Consider the following 16968-nt stretch of genomic DNA (forward strand, 5'->3'; position numbering starts at 1 on the left):
TGTGCAGTTTCATATTTCATTTTTAGGCACACACATCATTGATTGTCACTGGTTTGTATCATTGCATTTTCGTATAACAGTAATATAAAGTGTGATTTGCATCTTAGTAGTATGGCTCAAGGACAAATTCCTAGATGTATTCATATGTTGCTCCATAGAGCACAGGGACATGGTGTTTCAGGTTTCTAGGGAAAACACCCTCTTGGTATAATTTGTGTCTCTGTTAATGTTCATGCTAGAGAATAATCCAAAGAGACGTCTGAATGCCTTTAACACATCCCCTAAATATTTCTGTCTTTCCTAATACACTCTGAACATTAGGAATTAGCATTTTGATTTACAGCTAAAGTAAATATCTGCTGGAGTTTCCAGTGGCTCTGGAGACCAAAGAGAAACTTCCCTCAACTGATTACTATACTTAGAAAACAAACATAGGCAGTAGGCTATGAATGAAGAGGACACTCAGTTAGAATGTAGCACCCATAAATATCTATTATTTCAGTTGATTTAATTTTACACATTGCTGTTCTATTCTGTGCTGTCTCAACATGGGGTTGTTCAGTCTGGGGAAAAGAAGGCTCCGAGGAGACCTTCTAGTGGCCTACCAGTATCTTAAGGGGGCCTACAAGAAAGCTGGTGAGGGACTTTTTAGGATGTCGGGTAATGGTAGGACTAGAGGGAATGGATTAAAACTAGAGATGGGTTGATTCAGACTGGACGTTAGGAAGACGTTCTTCACCATGAGGGTGGTGAGGCACTGGAACAGGTTGCCCAGAGAGGTGGTGGAAGCCCCACCCCTGGAAGTTTTTAAGGCCAGGCTGGATGGGGCTCTGAGCAACCTGATCTAGTGGGAGGTGTCCCCGCCCAAGGCAGGGTGGTTGGAACTAGATGATCTTTAAGGTTCCTTCCAACCCTAACTATTCTATGATTCTATGTTTATGGTGAGTTATTTAACCACAAGTAGAAAGAGAATTACTGGAAGGATGTTTCACTTTCCTTCTTCTGATCCAGCTTCAGCAGGGTAGTAACAGAATAGCCAGTTTTCTTGCTAGTTGTCATTCTTCTTCAACCTATGGGACTAGCCAGAGAAAAGATTTGCTGTACCTATGTTCTCAGAAGGTCTGAGTTACAGCCTCCGTGAGAACTGTGGCCAGGGTGGTGATATGAAGAAATCTAGCTAGAACTCCTTTGGGGCTCCAAGTGCTGCATGTGGGCATCTAATCTACAGTCTACTCTGATAATTATCCAGAACAATTTTCATTTCACCTCATATAGTCAAGTAGACATGTTTAGTCCATCTCTGTGTTATGGTTCTTCTCTGATATGAAACTAATATCAGCACAGGATTATTCATCCCACCGTGAAATAACTTATCTCCAATAGAAGGGGGCGTTTTCTTCTGAAGTTGCCTGTTTCTTTTAACTGGCTGAGACAGTTTGGATTTTTAGATTAGTAGAAGTTAATTGAATTGAACCCTTCCAGAAAATGTGGAAGGGAAAAACAAGCAAACAACTTAAAGCAGGACTTTGTTATTTTTGTGTTCACGTGGTAGCTGGGCTGTCAAAGTAACTAGTTTCTTGTCATGCTTCTTCCATGTGTCCTTCATGATCAATAGCATTGCATTATTCTTGTGCAGTAATGCTCAGGGTCATGCCAATTGTTCAAGATAAATTGTCACATACTCTGTAGTGTAGAAACAGGGAAAGATATAGTGAAGTTAAATAAGGGAGATCTGTAGTATTTGTGAGCCTTAAAAATCCTTTCATCAGAGAAACCACGGCAGTATTGCTTATGCTCAATATTCTTGCTATAAAGAAGGTGGTAAAGATGGTTTTATAACTGAGATCAGTTGGTTCACCTCTATTCAGGAAGAAATGGAGACAGACCCTGTACACAAAGAGCTTTAAGCCTGAAATTGAGGAGTGGATACTCAAGTCTCAGGCACTCAAGTAAATACCGAATTTGGGGAAGTTTGGTGCAGCTGGTGTTTTCATTCTGGTAATCTTTATGTATTAAAATTACAGTGAATGGAAAGTCTTGCCTGAATATAGGCTGGCTTCCCATCCATAATGAAACAAAAACTAAACAATCTTTAATAGGAATGAATTTACATCCATTTGTAAGTTTTAATTAATGTTTCTCGTTAGGATTAAAATATTATGGTGGCATAAAACCTCTCCTTCCCAATCTGAAAAACAGTCCCATGCTAAGAATACATACTTTTTCGTTGTAGCACATGTTGTTGTATTGGAAGTCTTCATTATTATGTATGTTATGACCAGCATTTGGGTTTTTTTGTCAGATAGATAGTTTAAAAATATTGTATATTTGTGTTTAGCCATTGTTCTAAAAATATTAAATATCACAAATCAAACAATACTGTGGGCTAATTAAGCACAAGGAACTCAGTGCTTACAGGATCCTGTTCTTAGATCAGTCTTAAAAAAAATTACTTTAGGATTTTGACATATTTTACTCATATGGGACCAATATGGAATAAATTAGTACAGGACCAGCAAAATCAAGGTTATTAGATCCACTAAGACCAAGAATAAAGAAATGTACTAAAGAAATATTAAATGATTTAAGAAACAACCTTTGACTTTTATTGCGCAAATTAATTTTTGCTTTATTAATTAGCTTTAGTAATTCAATTTATTCTTAGTGATTGCTGTGTGAATCAAGGTGTGATTTTCCTTCTTTGTGCTCTGGAAGGGTTTCATCCCAGCCTCTGCACCAGCTTTTCTTAGCTGTTTCTTAAACAGATAAGAACTGCCAAGCAGACTCAGACTAAAGGAATTATCACAGAACTTCTTCTCTGACAATGGTTAGGAGTATGTAGAAAATTATTTTTTTTCGCCTGTTATTTACTGCCAGATTCTGTCTGTCAGAGATTTTGGGACTTCCTTAGCCAGAAATGCATGCTGGTCCATCCTACTTAATAGCCAGCAATGGACCAATTTTCTAGCAATTTTACAGTTCTTTTTGGAACACAGTTTTACTGTTTTCGTTTGCTACATCCTGTGACAAATTTCACAGTATGCACCATATGGAAAAAATGCATGATTTGTGGCTAAACCTACTCACTGCTAATTTAACTGAGTGGCTTCTTACTACAGGAAAGGGGGACAGCTGAAAATTGTGTTCTTCCACATCAGTGTGACCTGTGTGAACAGAACTGCAATTCTTTAGTGTCAGACATTCGGGTGTGTTGGGTGCAAGGAGCAGAGCAGCAGTCAGTGCCCTTTGAGGAGGCTCTGCTGTCCTCAGCTTGCCCTCTCTTACATGTTCAAGTTGCTCAAATTGTGTGACCCATCATAAGCTTTTCTTCGTAATTTAAGTAGTGGAGAAATTTTAAAACATTTTGAACTGCTTGAATATCAATGTGTTTATCTGTAAGTGTCAAACATGGGTCAGTTTGTCAGCTGTTAGAAGTCAGTCTAAACTTTTTAGACAGATTGGATGGTGGTTTGCAAAGTCTGTAGGCTGGTGCCTGGCTTGGCATGGCAGAGGGAAGGCATCACAGTGTCACCTGCAGAATTGGGGGTTGGAGTTTTGTCTGGCCACCTTTGGATCCACAAGTCTGATACTCATATTATTTTGAAGGGTATTTACAAGAAACAGTGACACCAGTTTCAGCCTGTGTCAGGATAGACACAGTTTTCATTTTCTGTTAATATTTCCAGCTTTCAAATTACAGTTTTCCAAGGTCTGTGTTGTTGGCAATGCAACAGGGGTCACTGTGTTCCACATTTAACATATGTGTGTTTTATTTTTAAAAACTGATTTGCCAAAAAAAGTGTTTGCAAACTCTGGTCTTATAACTGCAAAGATCTTGGTAACGCTTTTTCCTTTCCTGCGTTTAATTTAAAGCTGCTATGCTAGTCCAGTGGATGCTCATTATGTCTGTGGGAATGCTTCTTTGTATTTGGCCCATTTTTCTTTGTCATCAGTTCCAACTACTCAATAGTAGCAGATGCAGCTTCATTGAATTTCTTTTATATATACTTTGCTCTTTTCCCCAGTAGAAAGTTTTATCCATTATCCAAATTGGGTTTGTGTCTTTCATTCTATTAGGATTATCAGGGATTTGCTGTAATCTTTTAAAAAGTATCTTGACTGTTGTGCTTTTATGCAAATTATGGCTTCACTTGTACTTTTTTACATACCTCCAGTAAATCTCTCGTGTACCATCAAGTAAGGATCAGTAATACATAAACAGTTGTATTGTTCAGGTGGTTAAAGGGATCATGGGAACATCTGGGTGGATAGATATCTTTTGTGAATCATGTTCTATTGCTATAATTCATGTAATGTCCTTTACTGTCTTCCCAGAATCAGAATTGCAGATTTTTCAGAGTGGAAGGAGCCATTTGATTGAAACACAATTCAGAGAACTCATATAGACTAGGAAAAAATGTCTTTTAATCAGTAGTTGTGACATCTATTTTAAACCTGATCATTCATCTGACCCTGATTAGCAGTTACCCTGTTGAAGAAAGAGTAGGGTCAAAATGAGCACCATTCTGGCAATCTTCTTAAAAAGCCTGCGGACTTTTTAAGACTGAAACTCTGATTACAGTTTCTCATTGCCTTGCTGGAGTCTTCTGTGAGGCTTGTGTCACTGCCTGAATTATGAATGATCATTAGGGATACAGTTTGAATTTTTGTTGTGTAAATGGGCAACAGCATAGAACGTAACCATCTTTTAACAAAAGTTCATAAATGTTACTCAATGGATCAATTATTAAAAATTAATTAATTATTAAATTAATTAAATAAATTAATTAAATTAATTAAATTAATTAGTAAAAATTAATATAATTTAAACAAAGTAGAGTTACATTCCCCCCTCTGATAATGACCTCTGAAATAAAGTCTATGTTTACCTTACATTTTACTACTTTTTCATTTTTTTCAGAAGGTATCACTGTTTTAACAGGAAGTATTGTTTTCTCATAACTTTAAAAATCATGATCATTTTTGATAGAGAAAAATTATATTATTTTAGGTATTTTTGTCTTTATGTTGAAAGAAGAATGGATAGTTTGAAAAACTGTTCCATAGTGATTTGGATAAATACTAGACAGTATTTATCAAATGTTTGACACATTACAAAATAAGTCCAGATGTACCATATTCAGTGAGGAGCCTGTTTAAAGCGGTATGTTGAAAGAGTGTAGTTTCATATACCTACCCTAAGAAAATAAGATAATAATAAGATAATTATACTGACATTCTCTTAATCTTCTTGGGGAATTGACTGCAAAACAGTTTGCTAATAACAGAGGAGATTTTGGAAATAATCTATAATTTTCCATTTTCCAGAGACAGAATGTTATGATAATGGATGTTATCTGTAGTCTAGAAACTCCTACGTTCCATACTAGAACTATCAGCAAGTACTGAATAATGAAGTCCTACCAGGCACTGAAGAGATGGGAAATATTAAAGACAGTAGCAGAAAATAGAGAACAGAATGGCTAATTTTTGTTTGGTTTTGTTCTGGAAAAAGTTTTTATGCATGGTTTCTTCTGCTGTTTTCAAGCATAAAATTAAGCCTGAAGGAGATACAAATAATCCATAATATTAGCTAGAAAAAGTGTGAAAAATATTTTGAGAAATGTAGCTTGTGGCTTGAGTGAAAATGCTTACACCTAGTTGATCTGTATATAAGGCCGCAAGCAATTTACTTAATGGATTTTTTGTGGGGCTGTGCGGAAAAAAATGCAGCTGTTTAATATAATCCAAAACAAAAATAGACACTTCATGATTAAGGAAAGCTACAAAAAAGATTTTCCAGGAATTGTGAAACCATGTTCGTTTTACAGTTAAATCCATTGTATCTGCCAGGTGTTATCAAGGAATAGAAGTTTTATTTAAATTGCTAAAACTGGAGTAAAATAGAATATTTATACAGAATTGAAGCTCATCATCGCAATAGAAATGAATTCGTGCTTTTGGGTGTTCTGAAGTCCCAGCTGGGGGAGGGGGAGCTGACGAAGACTGCAACAGGGTATTTAGTTGCATACCCAGATGAGCTAAATTCTGTGATGAAGCTGTGAGACCCGTGGCTAAACATTGCTATTTCGCTCCTTTTACCTTTGGATAGCCTAGTTTTATACTTAATATATCTTACGATTCTTAGCAAATACGAAGACTTTGTCAGAAGCGTTGGCTATCTGAGCCTATAGAGACTTACCGGCCTATACAAACAAGCAAAGAAAAGGGAAAAAAAAAAAGAGATTATTTTTGCTCCAGAGAAAAGACATCAAGGAGTGTGGGATTTTGTCACCTAGGCATTGGCACTGAGAACCATTTGAGATGTCTGAGGGCAGCTGCAACATCTGGCACGTACAACTCAGTTCTTAGAGCAGACTGACATCTTTTTCAAAGGGTAGATCAGCTATCCCACAGCGCCTACAGTGACACCAGAGACATTTTCAGTTACCTACATGGCATTCACGTGTCACTTCAGGTTCTGGGGGTACCCTGCAAAGCCTCCCCAGGTCTGTAACAAGAGCTTAGAAAGCTGACAGGGTCCTAGGTACGCATAGGTAACAAGTCAGGGTGGAAGGTAAATTAATAAACAGGCAGAGGAGGCTGAATAAAGAATAAAGACAGGAGTGTCTCAAAAAGTAAAAAATCTTGGTTAGCTGCCAGACTGATCAGGATGACTTTAGTTTATAGGCACAAACTCAGCAGCGTGTGATAAAATGCAGTTGAGAATCTTTAGAATAGACACGTTTACTAGGCTATCTTGCTGACTTTAAATTTCATGTGAATATAGCACTTGCTGATTAAGGCTAAAATAATGAATAATATTACAGGCTTTTATGGCATAATGGAAGACTTCCCATTTAAGGGAAAATTTCAGAAAAAGGAGGAAGGCCTTTGAGTGAAATGGAGGTAGTTGAGAAAGTCGGATTGATGATGCTGAAGGAACTAAGGCAATGGTAAGGCTTGCAATAAACTTCATTTTTAAATATGAAGAAACACTGAGTAAACCTTAGATGAAATTTGATGTAAAAGAAGGGGAACAAATTAACCGATTCAGAAATGTAAGATGGTCCAACTCATGTAAGGATAGAAATCACTAAAGCACAGTAGTTACTTTGATTTTTAGCTGTTCTGTCTAGAAATGTAATGCTATATTTTATTGGTAATATAACTGCATATATGATAAATACAAACCATTTAAAACAAGTTTTATGGAAAGACAAAGAAAAGAAAATCTAGAATTACAACTCCTTTTTCATATTTCATCTGAACAAAATGTTGCTTGATAGCTTTGCAAAGAACATCCCCAAAGGCAGTTTTTTTCCGTAGGCCAGTGAATCATGAATTATTCCATAGCATTGATTCTGTTACTCCCAGTGGGTGGCAGTTTTCCCATTTGTAGTAGTTCCAAACATTGTGTTTCCCTTAGTGGCAGAAAAATTGCATGATGAGTCTGTTTCATATTAAGTTTTGATTAAACACAGGCATTTGTGATAATTTTAGTTACAATATACTCTTCACAAAAATTACGTTTTTATCTTACAAATGGGGTAAAAAGTAGTTGCTTCAGCTCATGCTTTAAAGTAAGAATACATTTCCTGATAACTAGAGTAAGTTTTGTTTGATAGTTTAGTTAGTGTTATGTCACCCTATTAAACATAACTTCCTAGTAAAGGTGTCTTATTACTCATAGCGGACAAAAAAAATGGTCAGATTCTGAGGATTTGTACTGCATGTGAAATCTCTGTTTAGGAACAAGACTCATTTCCAAGGCTTGGTTTGGTTTTGGACCTAGAAATTAGGGAAGAAACTCAGCTTATCTAAACTACTTTTTAACCTTGTCTTCCGGGAAAAGTGCAAATCATTCTAATTAACACAACCAGAGATTATGCATGTAAAAGGAAGTAATAGATTGGGAATAGGTAATGAGAAGGAAACCAAATTTAATTTTTAGGCATCCTGGAGCTCATCCTACAGAAATTAGTCTTTGTAATTACTGAGCCATAGAAACTATACAGAAAAATAACTGTCATGGGAAAACCTCATTCTTTATGACCAAATTAGCCACTTCATTCTCCTTTTTTTTGTGCTAACTGACATGAGGAGAATAACTGAAAATCTCCACCCCGTGTACTTTGGGAATCACTCACATTAGCATAAGTGATAGATTCATTCTTAGCTGAGTGAATGTCAATGAGCCATAAGAGAAATTTAAGGGTCTGGACTGGCTCCCGCTGAAATAAGAGCCCAAGTTCTGTGTGCTTCAGTAGTACGGAGTCAATCAGAACACAAAAAAAAAGGAAATATGACTTAGTTTTACAATTTTTGTTTGTTTAGTTTTATCCTTCTTTCCTACTGATACAAAGGTAAAGTTAAATGTCTTGTATCCCTAATTTCTTTTAGGCAAGAAAGTTCAACACAGCACAGTGGGACATTGTGTTTCTTCTTTTAGGCATACTTTTATAATGGTAAATCATTCGCTGTGTTGGATAAGTACATGGAACCGTCTTCTTTCAGCCCTGCAAATAGCATAGAAATGTAACCATGGAAAGCTTTGGTACATCCTTTCAGTACGAGAAGATTGCTGCCTAGTGGGAGTTTTTTTCAGCATACATGAAATTCTGTTTTGTATTACAGGTACAGGTATTTATAATTTAGTTTTATATTTTACAGCTACGGAAGTTAACTGTTAAATAATTATACTGAAAACTCATGGACAGGTCTGGAAGTTCCTAAACGAGGTGATAAATATGCCCTGTTTCCCATTTCCTAATTTGTGGAAAAGATCTAAGATGGTTTTGCACAAAAGTTTAGCAAGTAGATTTATGTTACACAATGTGAGTAGAAGTCTCAGAATGAGGCGTTGTTTTCCAGTTCTTTTTATTATATTCTTTGATCTCTTCTTTTAATGATAGGTACATTGGAATTTTGATGACCTGTAAAATACTCAGGATGTCATTGTTAACTCATGTGCCATTGACCATTGAACTGTTTCTGCTTGATGGGGTCATTATTAACTAGAAGCTGGGTGTAAACTGCAAAACAATGGAACTATCTTTTCCAAGACAGCGTTGCACAGATGTAATCCATATGGAAGCTATCAGGTTATTCCTGGTTGTGACATTCATGTTAAATTTTTTTTCCCACAGAATGTGTTTGTTTTGGTGGTGTCTAGAACAGACCTCTTGTTTTCACTGCAGCGTATTAATTTCAATATTAGATTTAAATGTAAAATCTGTAAAACAAATTCTTACTGCAGATTAATGATGATACAAGGAAGAACACTGTCTGTCCAATATATTTGAATAGTTTTACTGAATAGGTTAACTGAATAGATTAATAATCATAATAAATTAACTGAATGTAGACTACGGTTTTAAGTATATATGGAGTTTTGTTTTAAAACTGGATTATGTTCAATTAAATGATCACTGTAAGAAAACTGAGATGTGCTGTAGATCTAAAATGAGCAATGATGCTGAGGAAATGACAGAGATCTTCAAGTATTTATGGAGGCAGAAGCTAACATACATAAAATATAATTATAGCTATCTGCTGTGTTCTGTTGCAATCACTGTATTTTAGGTAGGAAAATAGGATTTGTCGATTCATGGTCTTATTGACCAGGACTTTGCTTTATCTTATATGAGAAATGTTATGGATAATGAAAAGTGTTTTCTTTCCCTGTGTCACTCAAGGTTTTCAGTAAAGCATTGCAACCCTTGGTGGGCAACCGGGAGCATGTGAGTCTGCCCGGTGGCAGACATGGACTCCTGGCATGAAAGCACTGGGAAGTAACTGAACATTAGTGTTGCACTGTATTCCCAGATGAAATATTTTGCATGTTTCCAGCTGAAGGTCTTTTATGTGTGTTTTTTTAAATTTTCTATTTCCTGCCTATATTTTGAACTCCAATCATATGGCAAATGTTAAATTTATGAGGACATGAAGAGGGGGTTAAATATTATTTTCTGGAGAAACTATTCTATATATTTAAAAGGTTTTCTTTCCCCCCCCTCAGGGAATTCCTGGAATCCCTGGAAATCAAGGAGCAAAAGGACAAAAGGTATTACTGACAGTTCAAAACCGTGTTAAAACCTGTGCCTATATATACCCATTCCAAAGTAAGTTCAGTCTGTGTTCAGAGGAGAGCTTTCATAGTGGGGGTTTAGGACATCAAATCATGCCGCAAATAAATGGAGACATGCTCCAAATTATTTGTGGCATGTTTGAAAGTCTCTCGTTCGGTTTTATTTCAACTATTCCAGAAGGAATGAATAATTTAAAAGTAACAAAGTTAATTTCATAATACTTCGTGAAATAGTCCTAACTAAATAAATCTGCATAATTAAAGAATATTTAACAAATTTGTTAACTATACATGCATTAATCACGTAATTTTTCTCTTTATATTAAAAATATAGGGTGAAATTGGACCACCAGGTCAACCAGGAGCAAAAGGGTCACCTGGGGATACTGTAAGTTTGCAAAATGGTGTTATTGTGAACAAATAATTCTGATGCTGTCATTCTCTACTTGTAATAAGCAAATAATCAATGGCAGATAGAGTAGTATCCTAGCATTTTCAGGTTGGCAAATATGATCAGACTAAGTCTAATCTCTGAATTCCCCCCAAAATATTCTATACCCACTTTTCTTTTAAAATTGATGATTTCCTCACTGCATGTTGGATAAACAAATCCAGGAAACACACTAGTCTGAATTTACTCTCAGAATTAATTAGCTTTGAATTAACTTTGAAAGTACTCAAGTAAATTTATTGTGAAAGTTAAGACTGACTTAAACATTGTCATAGTGTGCAATGAATTTCTGAAGATTAATTTCAGGATGCTTTTGTGGTAGTGCTCTTTTGACAAAGACTGCAAGAAGAGCTGAGATCACCGAATTCCCAAAATGCTTAAAGAGTGATTTTTATCTTGAAATGCATGAAACTGAACATAATTCATTCTTTTGGGACAGTCCACCTTACCATGTCTTTGCTACTGTCTTAGTAGGGTGATTTCCATGTTCTTTATAATCCTTTAGAAATCACAGTAGTAAAATAATTGTTTTTAAAGTTGGTGCAAGTGCAGGTAGACTTTAATAAACTTTAAAAAATGGAAATTTTAAAGGCAAAAGAGGCAGCAGCTTAAAACTAGTGAGAGATCTTTCATTAATTAGTAGGAATTAATTATCAACACTAGTTGAACATATACTGCCTTAAAAATAATTACCTTTTCTATTAAAAAGTTCAACAATGTTTACATGGTTCCATTATGAATCATCCTCACTGTGAACATGTCTTTTTGCAGTTTTTGTTTTGTGCTTGAGATATTTTATCTTCTTTGCTGATATATTTTCTCTTTGCTGGCTAAAATGCTTCTGACATTCCTGAGATACATGGCTTAGCATCATAAATAAGCTGTTTGCTGTGACTTTTTATTTAGTTAAAGAACCTATGTATTACCTTATATTTCACCTCAAGCAGATCAATATAGACTATTACTGCTAGAATGAAGTAAATACTGTAGAGAATGAAGCACAGAATTGACTCATGCTATTATCTCTATAGACAATGGAACACTAAATGACTAAAACGTTTTAAACCTTCTAAGAAATTTGTTGTTTATTCTTACTGTATATAGCCATATGGTAGTAAAAGAGATTTCATGCAGTTGTATTCAGGCTACAGAATTAATACACTTGTCAGGGAAAAAATCAGCTAACACTTCTTGATTTGTAGCTGAGTGATGTATGCAAATGTTTTAATGTGTGACAACAACGGGAAAAATATCACTTGCTTTTTTTTTGCCTTGTTGCCCCATCTTGAGATTTGTTGTATGCTGTGGATGTAACGGGCTTGTCCATGGCCAGTCCAAATAGAAGGAACTTGTTTCTCAGGAAGCCAAGAAAGCAGTTCAGTGAAAATATTTAATTGGGAAATTTCAGCATTTCTGTAGTGTTATTACTGGCATAAATATGATTACATTGGAAACCATAAGATACTGCTTAATTTCTTTAGCTTGGAAAATGCGTTTGAAGGTAAATACTCACCAAGTCCAACTCTGTCTGTGATTTTGATAATGACAGTGATCAGTTTTCTAATATCTAAACTGAGAAGTATCAGATTCTTATAAATGCTTTGATAGCTTTGCGTTGATAAATAAGAGACTAACATATAAACGCTTTTTACAAAAATTAGTCTCAGAGCAATAATTAATTCTGTCTGAAATGGAAGGGTAAAAGGAAGTAGTAAATGAAAGTATCTGGACAAAGCTGAGGGATTTGAATGGCAGAAAGAATTCAGAAAAATCATTAGAAATAAGCAGATGGCATTCATGAAATGGAAGAAGAGACTGAGAAGCTTACATAGTGATGCCTGCATTGTAGGTACAAATGACGCTGACCATTTTATTCCTAAATAGGGAAGCTATGGTTAGCTGTCGCAATATTCCTTCTATCAGCAGCAAAAGACAAGGGTGTGGCAAATGTGAGTTTTTAGCCTGGTGGCATATTTGAAGTGTGGAAACTGTGAAAGCTGTGAACGGTTCTCTCTGCTGCCCTTGCTGTTACGCTAAGCCTCTTGATATTGTGGTAACAGGTGAGAGAATGTTGCTATAGGTTCTTGGATTTTGGCAATTGTTAACAGATTGCATTGTTCAGTTTCATAACTTGTCTGTCTGTCAATTTATCTACCCCATCTCTTTTCAAGGTCTTTACCTATGAAAATGCTTCATCAGCTTCAATCAACTTCCTCTTGACATCCAGCTGTCAGGCTAGATTTCATCCATTCCAAAAGACAAACAGGTTTCAGATGCCACTTTGTGGTGTTAAAAGTAGAAGAAAGGAGAGGGCCCATTCTGAACTTAAAGAAATCCAGACTTATATCTGCAAGGTCAAATGCAAGAGAGTCAGTGTCTCTCTAAAAGGGGCTTGATGTTCATTCCTCAGTCATCAGGATGTCTACTGTAACACTGCTAAGCCCATCTTACTGCTGGTATCTAGCTTTCATTGCAGGACAGGAATAATCTTTTCAGGGACATTTCTGTTCTGCTCTCGTGACGCCAGTGGTATTTTCCGAGTTGTTGTGACTCATTTTGGTGGGTGATGGGAACCTTGAAGAAAGAGACTGCCGAGTATCTCCATGTGGACCTTTTGATCTTCTGTTGTCTTTGCTGAATCTCTCAAAAATCCCAGTTAAGGTTACCTTCTTCTAGAGTACATAAGGGCAGACGTGATATCAAAACTATTTGGGGCTTACGTTCCACTGCGTCATTCCCCATTCTAAAGAGAATTCTTGTTTGGATAGAAGTCAGCAACACATATGTGTGACCAGGAGTCTTTTCTCCAGAGAAAAAGAAAATACACATTGATGTATTGGAATTCAGAGCTTTAGGAAGAGTTTGTTTATGGGGAGCCCAGGTTAAGCGCTCACTGTAAGCAAATAGTGACAGAAAATATGATCGTTTCCATCCCCAAGCAAAGTAATGAAAGGGTTTTTCTTCTTTTCTAGGAAGATACTGCAATTGTTCTGTCAGATAGCTAAGTCACATATGAGTCTTGAACATCATGTCAGACATTCTCATTCACTTTAGAATATTGAATCCAGAGAGGGAAATTTGTTCTTGATGTCATGTTAATGAATGGGGTTTTCCAAAATTTTCTCTTTTTTGCTTTCAACTGGCAATACAATCTGCTTTCCTTTAGAATTCCACAATTTTGGAGTTGAAGTCACAGAGAGAGATAATGCCTTATGACTTTTCCATTGCTGTCTAAGGATCACCAAAAGATTAATTCAGATGCAGTTTATCAGATTTTGTCTACATCTGGCCAGCTTGGATTTTCTGAGCTAGGTGATGAGGAGTCCCATGCTCTTCTCAAACCCAGCAGACTTGACAATAAAGGATTTGGAGAAGACTGTATGCTCCACTTACAACACAGGTGGATGCTGGAAGGTTCTTTATTTCTAGAAAGAGCCTATTCTTCTCCAGGTACTCCTGGTAATAAGAGCAATATATGCCTACCTCGCTAAATGGAGCATGTACTTGGCCTAAGGATTATCTAAATCTGAGTTCTCTCTATCCTTGCTATTTTTTATTATATCTTAGCATTGAAGTTTTGATTATGTGCATCAGCTCACTTAAAGTCCTTTCAGTATCTGTAACACCCGCTGCCATCTCCCTGAAAGCATGTCTTTTTTTTTTTTTCTGACACAAATTTATTGGGATTTTGTCATTTTATATGGGATTATTTGGGGAGAGGATCCTTGATTTAGTAGAATGTTATGTTGATTGTGGGAAGGCTTCTTGTTTTTCACTGCCCATTTGTTCTCTGTTTTTCTGGGAAGGTTGCCTGTCCTCTCCAGTCAGAATGTGGGTGAACTTCAGATGCTTAAAGCTGAATAGTAGTCTAACTTAACTTTTCAGAGAGAATATATTTGCAGACCCCTCCCATGTCTCTAGTTGATCTTGCATCTGAATTGCACTTAAATGAGGTGCTAGACTTCATTTGTCATCAGTCAGGTTGTTCAGACTTCCAAAGGGAGGAATGATCACATGCCTTGTAAGTCAAGACTTGCTGTGTGTCTGTCGAGTAATGTACCTCTGTCCCATCACAAGTAAACCTCACCATTGTTGAGGTAGTTTTTTGGTTTCAGTTGTGCATTTGTCAGAATGATGCTGAGATCGTTGATTCCACAAAGGACTCTTAAATCTTTACTTTAGCATGCTCTGATTGTGCTGAGTAGTGCTTAGTCATATGGAATCCAAATGGATATGTGGATTATCACTTGAAGAAGCTGAGGAGGTTATTAAAATGTAAATAGACTTTTCAAAGTTGTACAGTTCACAGATCTCATGTTCTTTCACTTTGTTTCATTGTTTTTCATCAAAGAAAATTCCGAAGAGCTAAGGCTGTGGTTAGTGCTTTCTCCTATATCTCTGTAGAGAACCACAGACAAAGGAGAGCGCGCTGAACTTGCTCTCTGAATAATGCTAGGTTTAAAAAAACCTTGACTCTGGTTTCCAGATAACTAAGATTATATACAGGCATACAAATGTCTATAAGCGTATTGAAGAGCTCACTTCTTTTTCCGTGCTCACAATTCCTTAATAAAATGTCTCATCAAATGCAGTCCTGGTTGGAGAGAAAGATTGAAACCAGTTTTGGGTTTTACAAGTTCTGGGCTACTCTGTCTCCCAATACATTCAGAACTTTTTGTGCAATATACAGCTACCCCACATCCACCCAGCAACTCTTCCTTTCTTGACTCTACCATGGGCACGACCACTATATTACAGCTGTCAGAAGCCCTTTTGTATAAAGTGAGTACACTAGTTAATTTTCTTTTCATGAGCTTAAAGGACTTTGTCAGCCACCTAAAGATCTTTCTGGAAAGAATAAATTTCCTTGACAATCAGTTATTGCAGTTGCTTAGATCAAATCAGGACAAAACATTGCCTGAACTGAATGTTCAAATGTCCCTAGTCCTAGTTAACACATGCACATTTGGTATCTCACCTGTGCCTCTAATCACTTTTATTGCCTATTCCTGGAAGTCTTTTCTCCATTTCTTTCTGAGCAAAGTTGAACAAAATGCCAGAGGGAAGGCTGTATCATCAGCTATAATAAAGCCTTGTGGGATTCCAAAGTGTATGTATCCATTCAAGTAACTACCATGTTTTCTTCATATTCTATTTAGATAAATAACATCTGGTTCTTAATACGCTTGAAAATAATTTATTTATGTATCCTGTCAACTCATTTAATGTATTTTTTGTCACCTGATAAAATAATTAGGAAATTGATGCATGGAATATTTGAATACGTTATATGGCATTAGGGAATTTCAACCAGAAAAAGATAGTGGGATTTTCCTTCTATTAGTCACACTGAATATGTTTGTTCCAGAAAAAACAGATGGAAAGCTTGTGAAGGGTCTATTAATACCTTGGGAAAATTCTTCAGTAACAAGCTCTTGTTCAGTAATAACTATCCCTATTACATTGCCAATGTCAGTAATTTATTAATTTATCTGCCACATAAATAGCGTCAGCTCTGGAAAATGGGGGAGTAATACTGCATTTTATGTCCTTGAATTGTTCTTTATTTTTATTTGTGGCATACGCCTCTCTCTTAATTTTACATGCCATAGTTTTCAGATTATGTTCTCAAGCTTTTCCTATATTGCATCTGAAAGTTTTCTTCTTGCAGCGTACTGATTTCATGTAGTTGTCTTCCTGTCATTTTTTAAATGGAGTATGTTAAATACGGCCTAGTAAGTAAAGCGCAAGAAAGGAAGCCAGGACAACTGGGGTTTATTTCGCCCTTTCCTGCAGATGTATGCCTGACCTTTAGTTGTACTAAACATATTTTCTGATTTGCTTTCAGTAGTATATGTTTGCATGTCAAAGTGGATATATACATATCTGATTTATTTTTTAAAAAAGCTATTCTGTACACATAGTATTTCCACTTTGTATGATGTAAAATGAATGAGGGACATTTGTGATGAACATTTACCACTTCTGTAATCCAAGGACTGGTGTGTGCATAAACTAGAAGTGATCTAGTGTGGAGTTGGTAGAGGGTAGGCTCTCAGCATGTTACAGGACTTGAAACACGGGGCGACACTGAGGTGACAGTGTGAAAGGAGCCAGAAATCCCCCAGTCGCATTTCTCCCCCACATTTCTCTCTACTATCCTTCCCCAAAGTTGTGCTTGCTTTTCACTACTGATTAACGTGCTAGTAATGAGCACTGAACAGTAATCTGAGGAGAAGAAAATAATAATCTCACAATGGTTTTTGGAAAAGGAAGGTAGTCTTCAAGGAATGCAAAAAAATCACACAATGAAGAGACCTGTATTTCTGAAGAGATCAATAGATAACATGAAAATTTATTTAAAACAGCCTAATTGAATTAAGACTTACAGTGAAATGAAAATTAATAAAACCTTATTTTGCTATGT

The 16968-nt window shown here is 36.2% G+C and overlaps 1 protein-coding gene across 1 annotated transcript in view; it reads left to right on the forward strand.

The window, feature by feature from the left end:
- Window positions 1-16968, forward strand: part of COL21A1 (collagen type XXI alpha 1 chain) — a 124991-nt gene that overhangs the window by 81888 nt on the left and 26135 nt on the right. Inside the window, exons 18-19 of the mRNA XM_054197217.1 lie at window positions 10022-10066; window positions 10425-10478. Of these exons, the coding sequence (XP_054053192.1) occupies window positions 10022-10066; window positions 10425-10478 (99 nt within the window). The remainder of the gene's footprint in view (window positions 1-10021; window positions 10067-10424; window positions 10479-16968) is intronic.

Source organism: Rissa tridactyla, chromosome 3, assembly GCF_028500815.1.
Source record: "Rissa tridactyla isolate bRisTri1 chromosome 3, bRisTri1.patW.cur.20221130, whole genome shotgun sequence".
NCBI classification, from domain to species: Eukaryota; Metazoa; Chordata; class Aves; order Charadriiformes; family Laridae; genus Rissa; species Rissa tridactyla.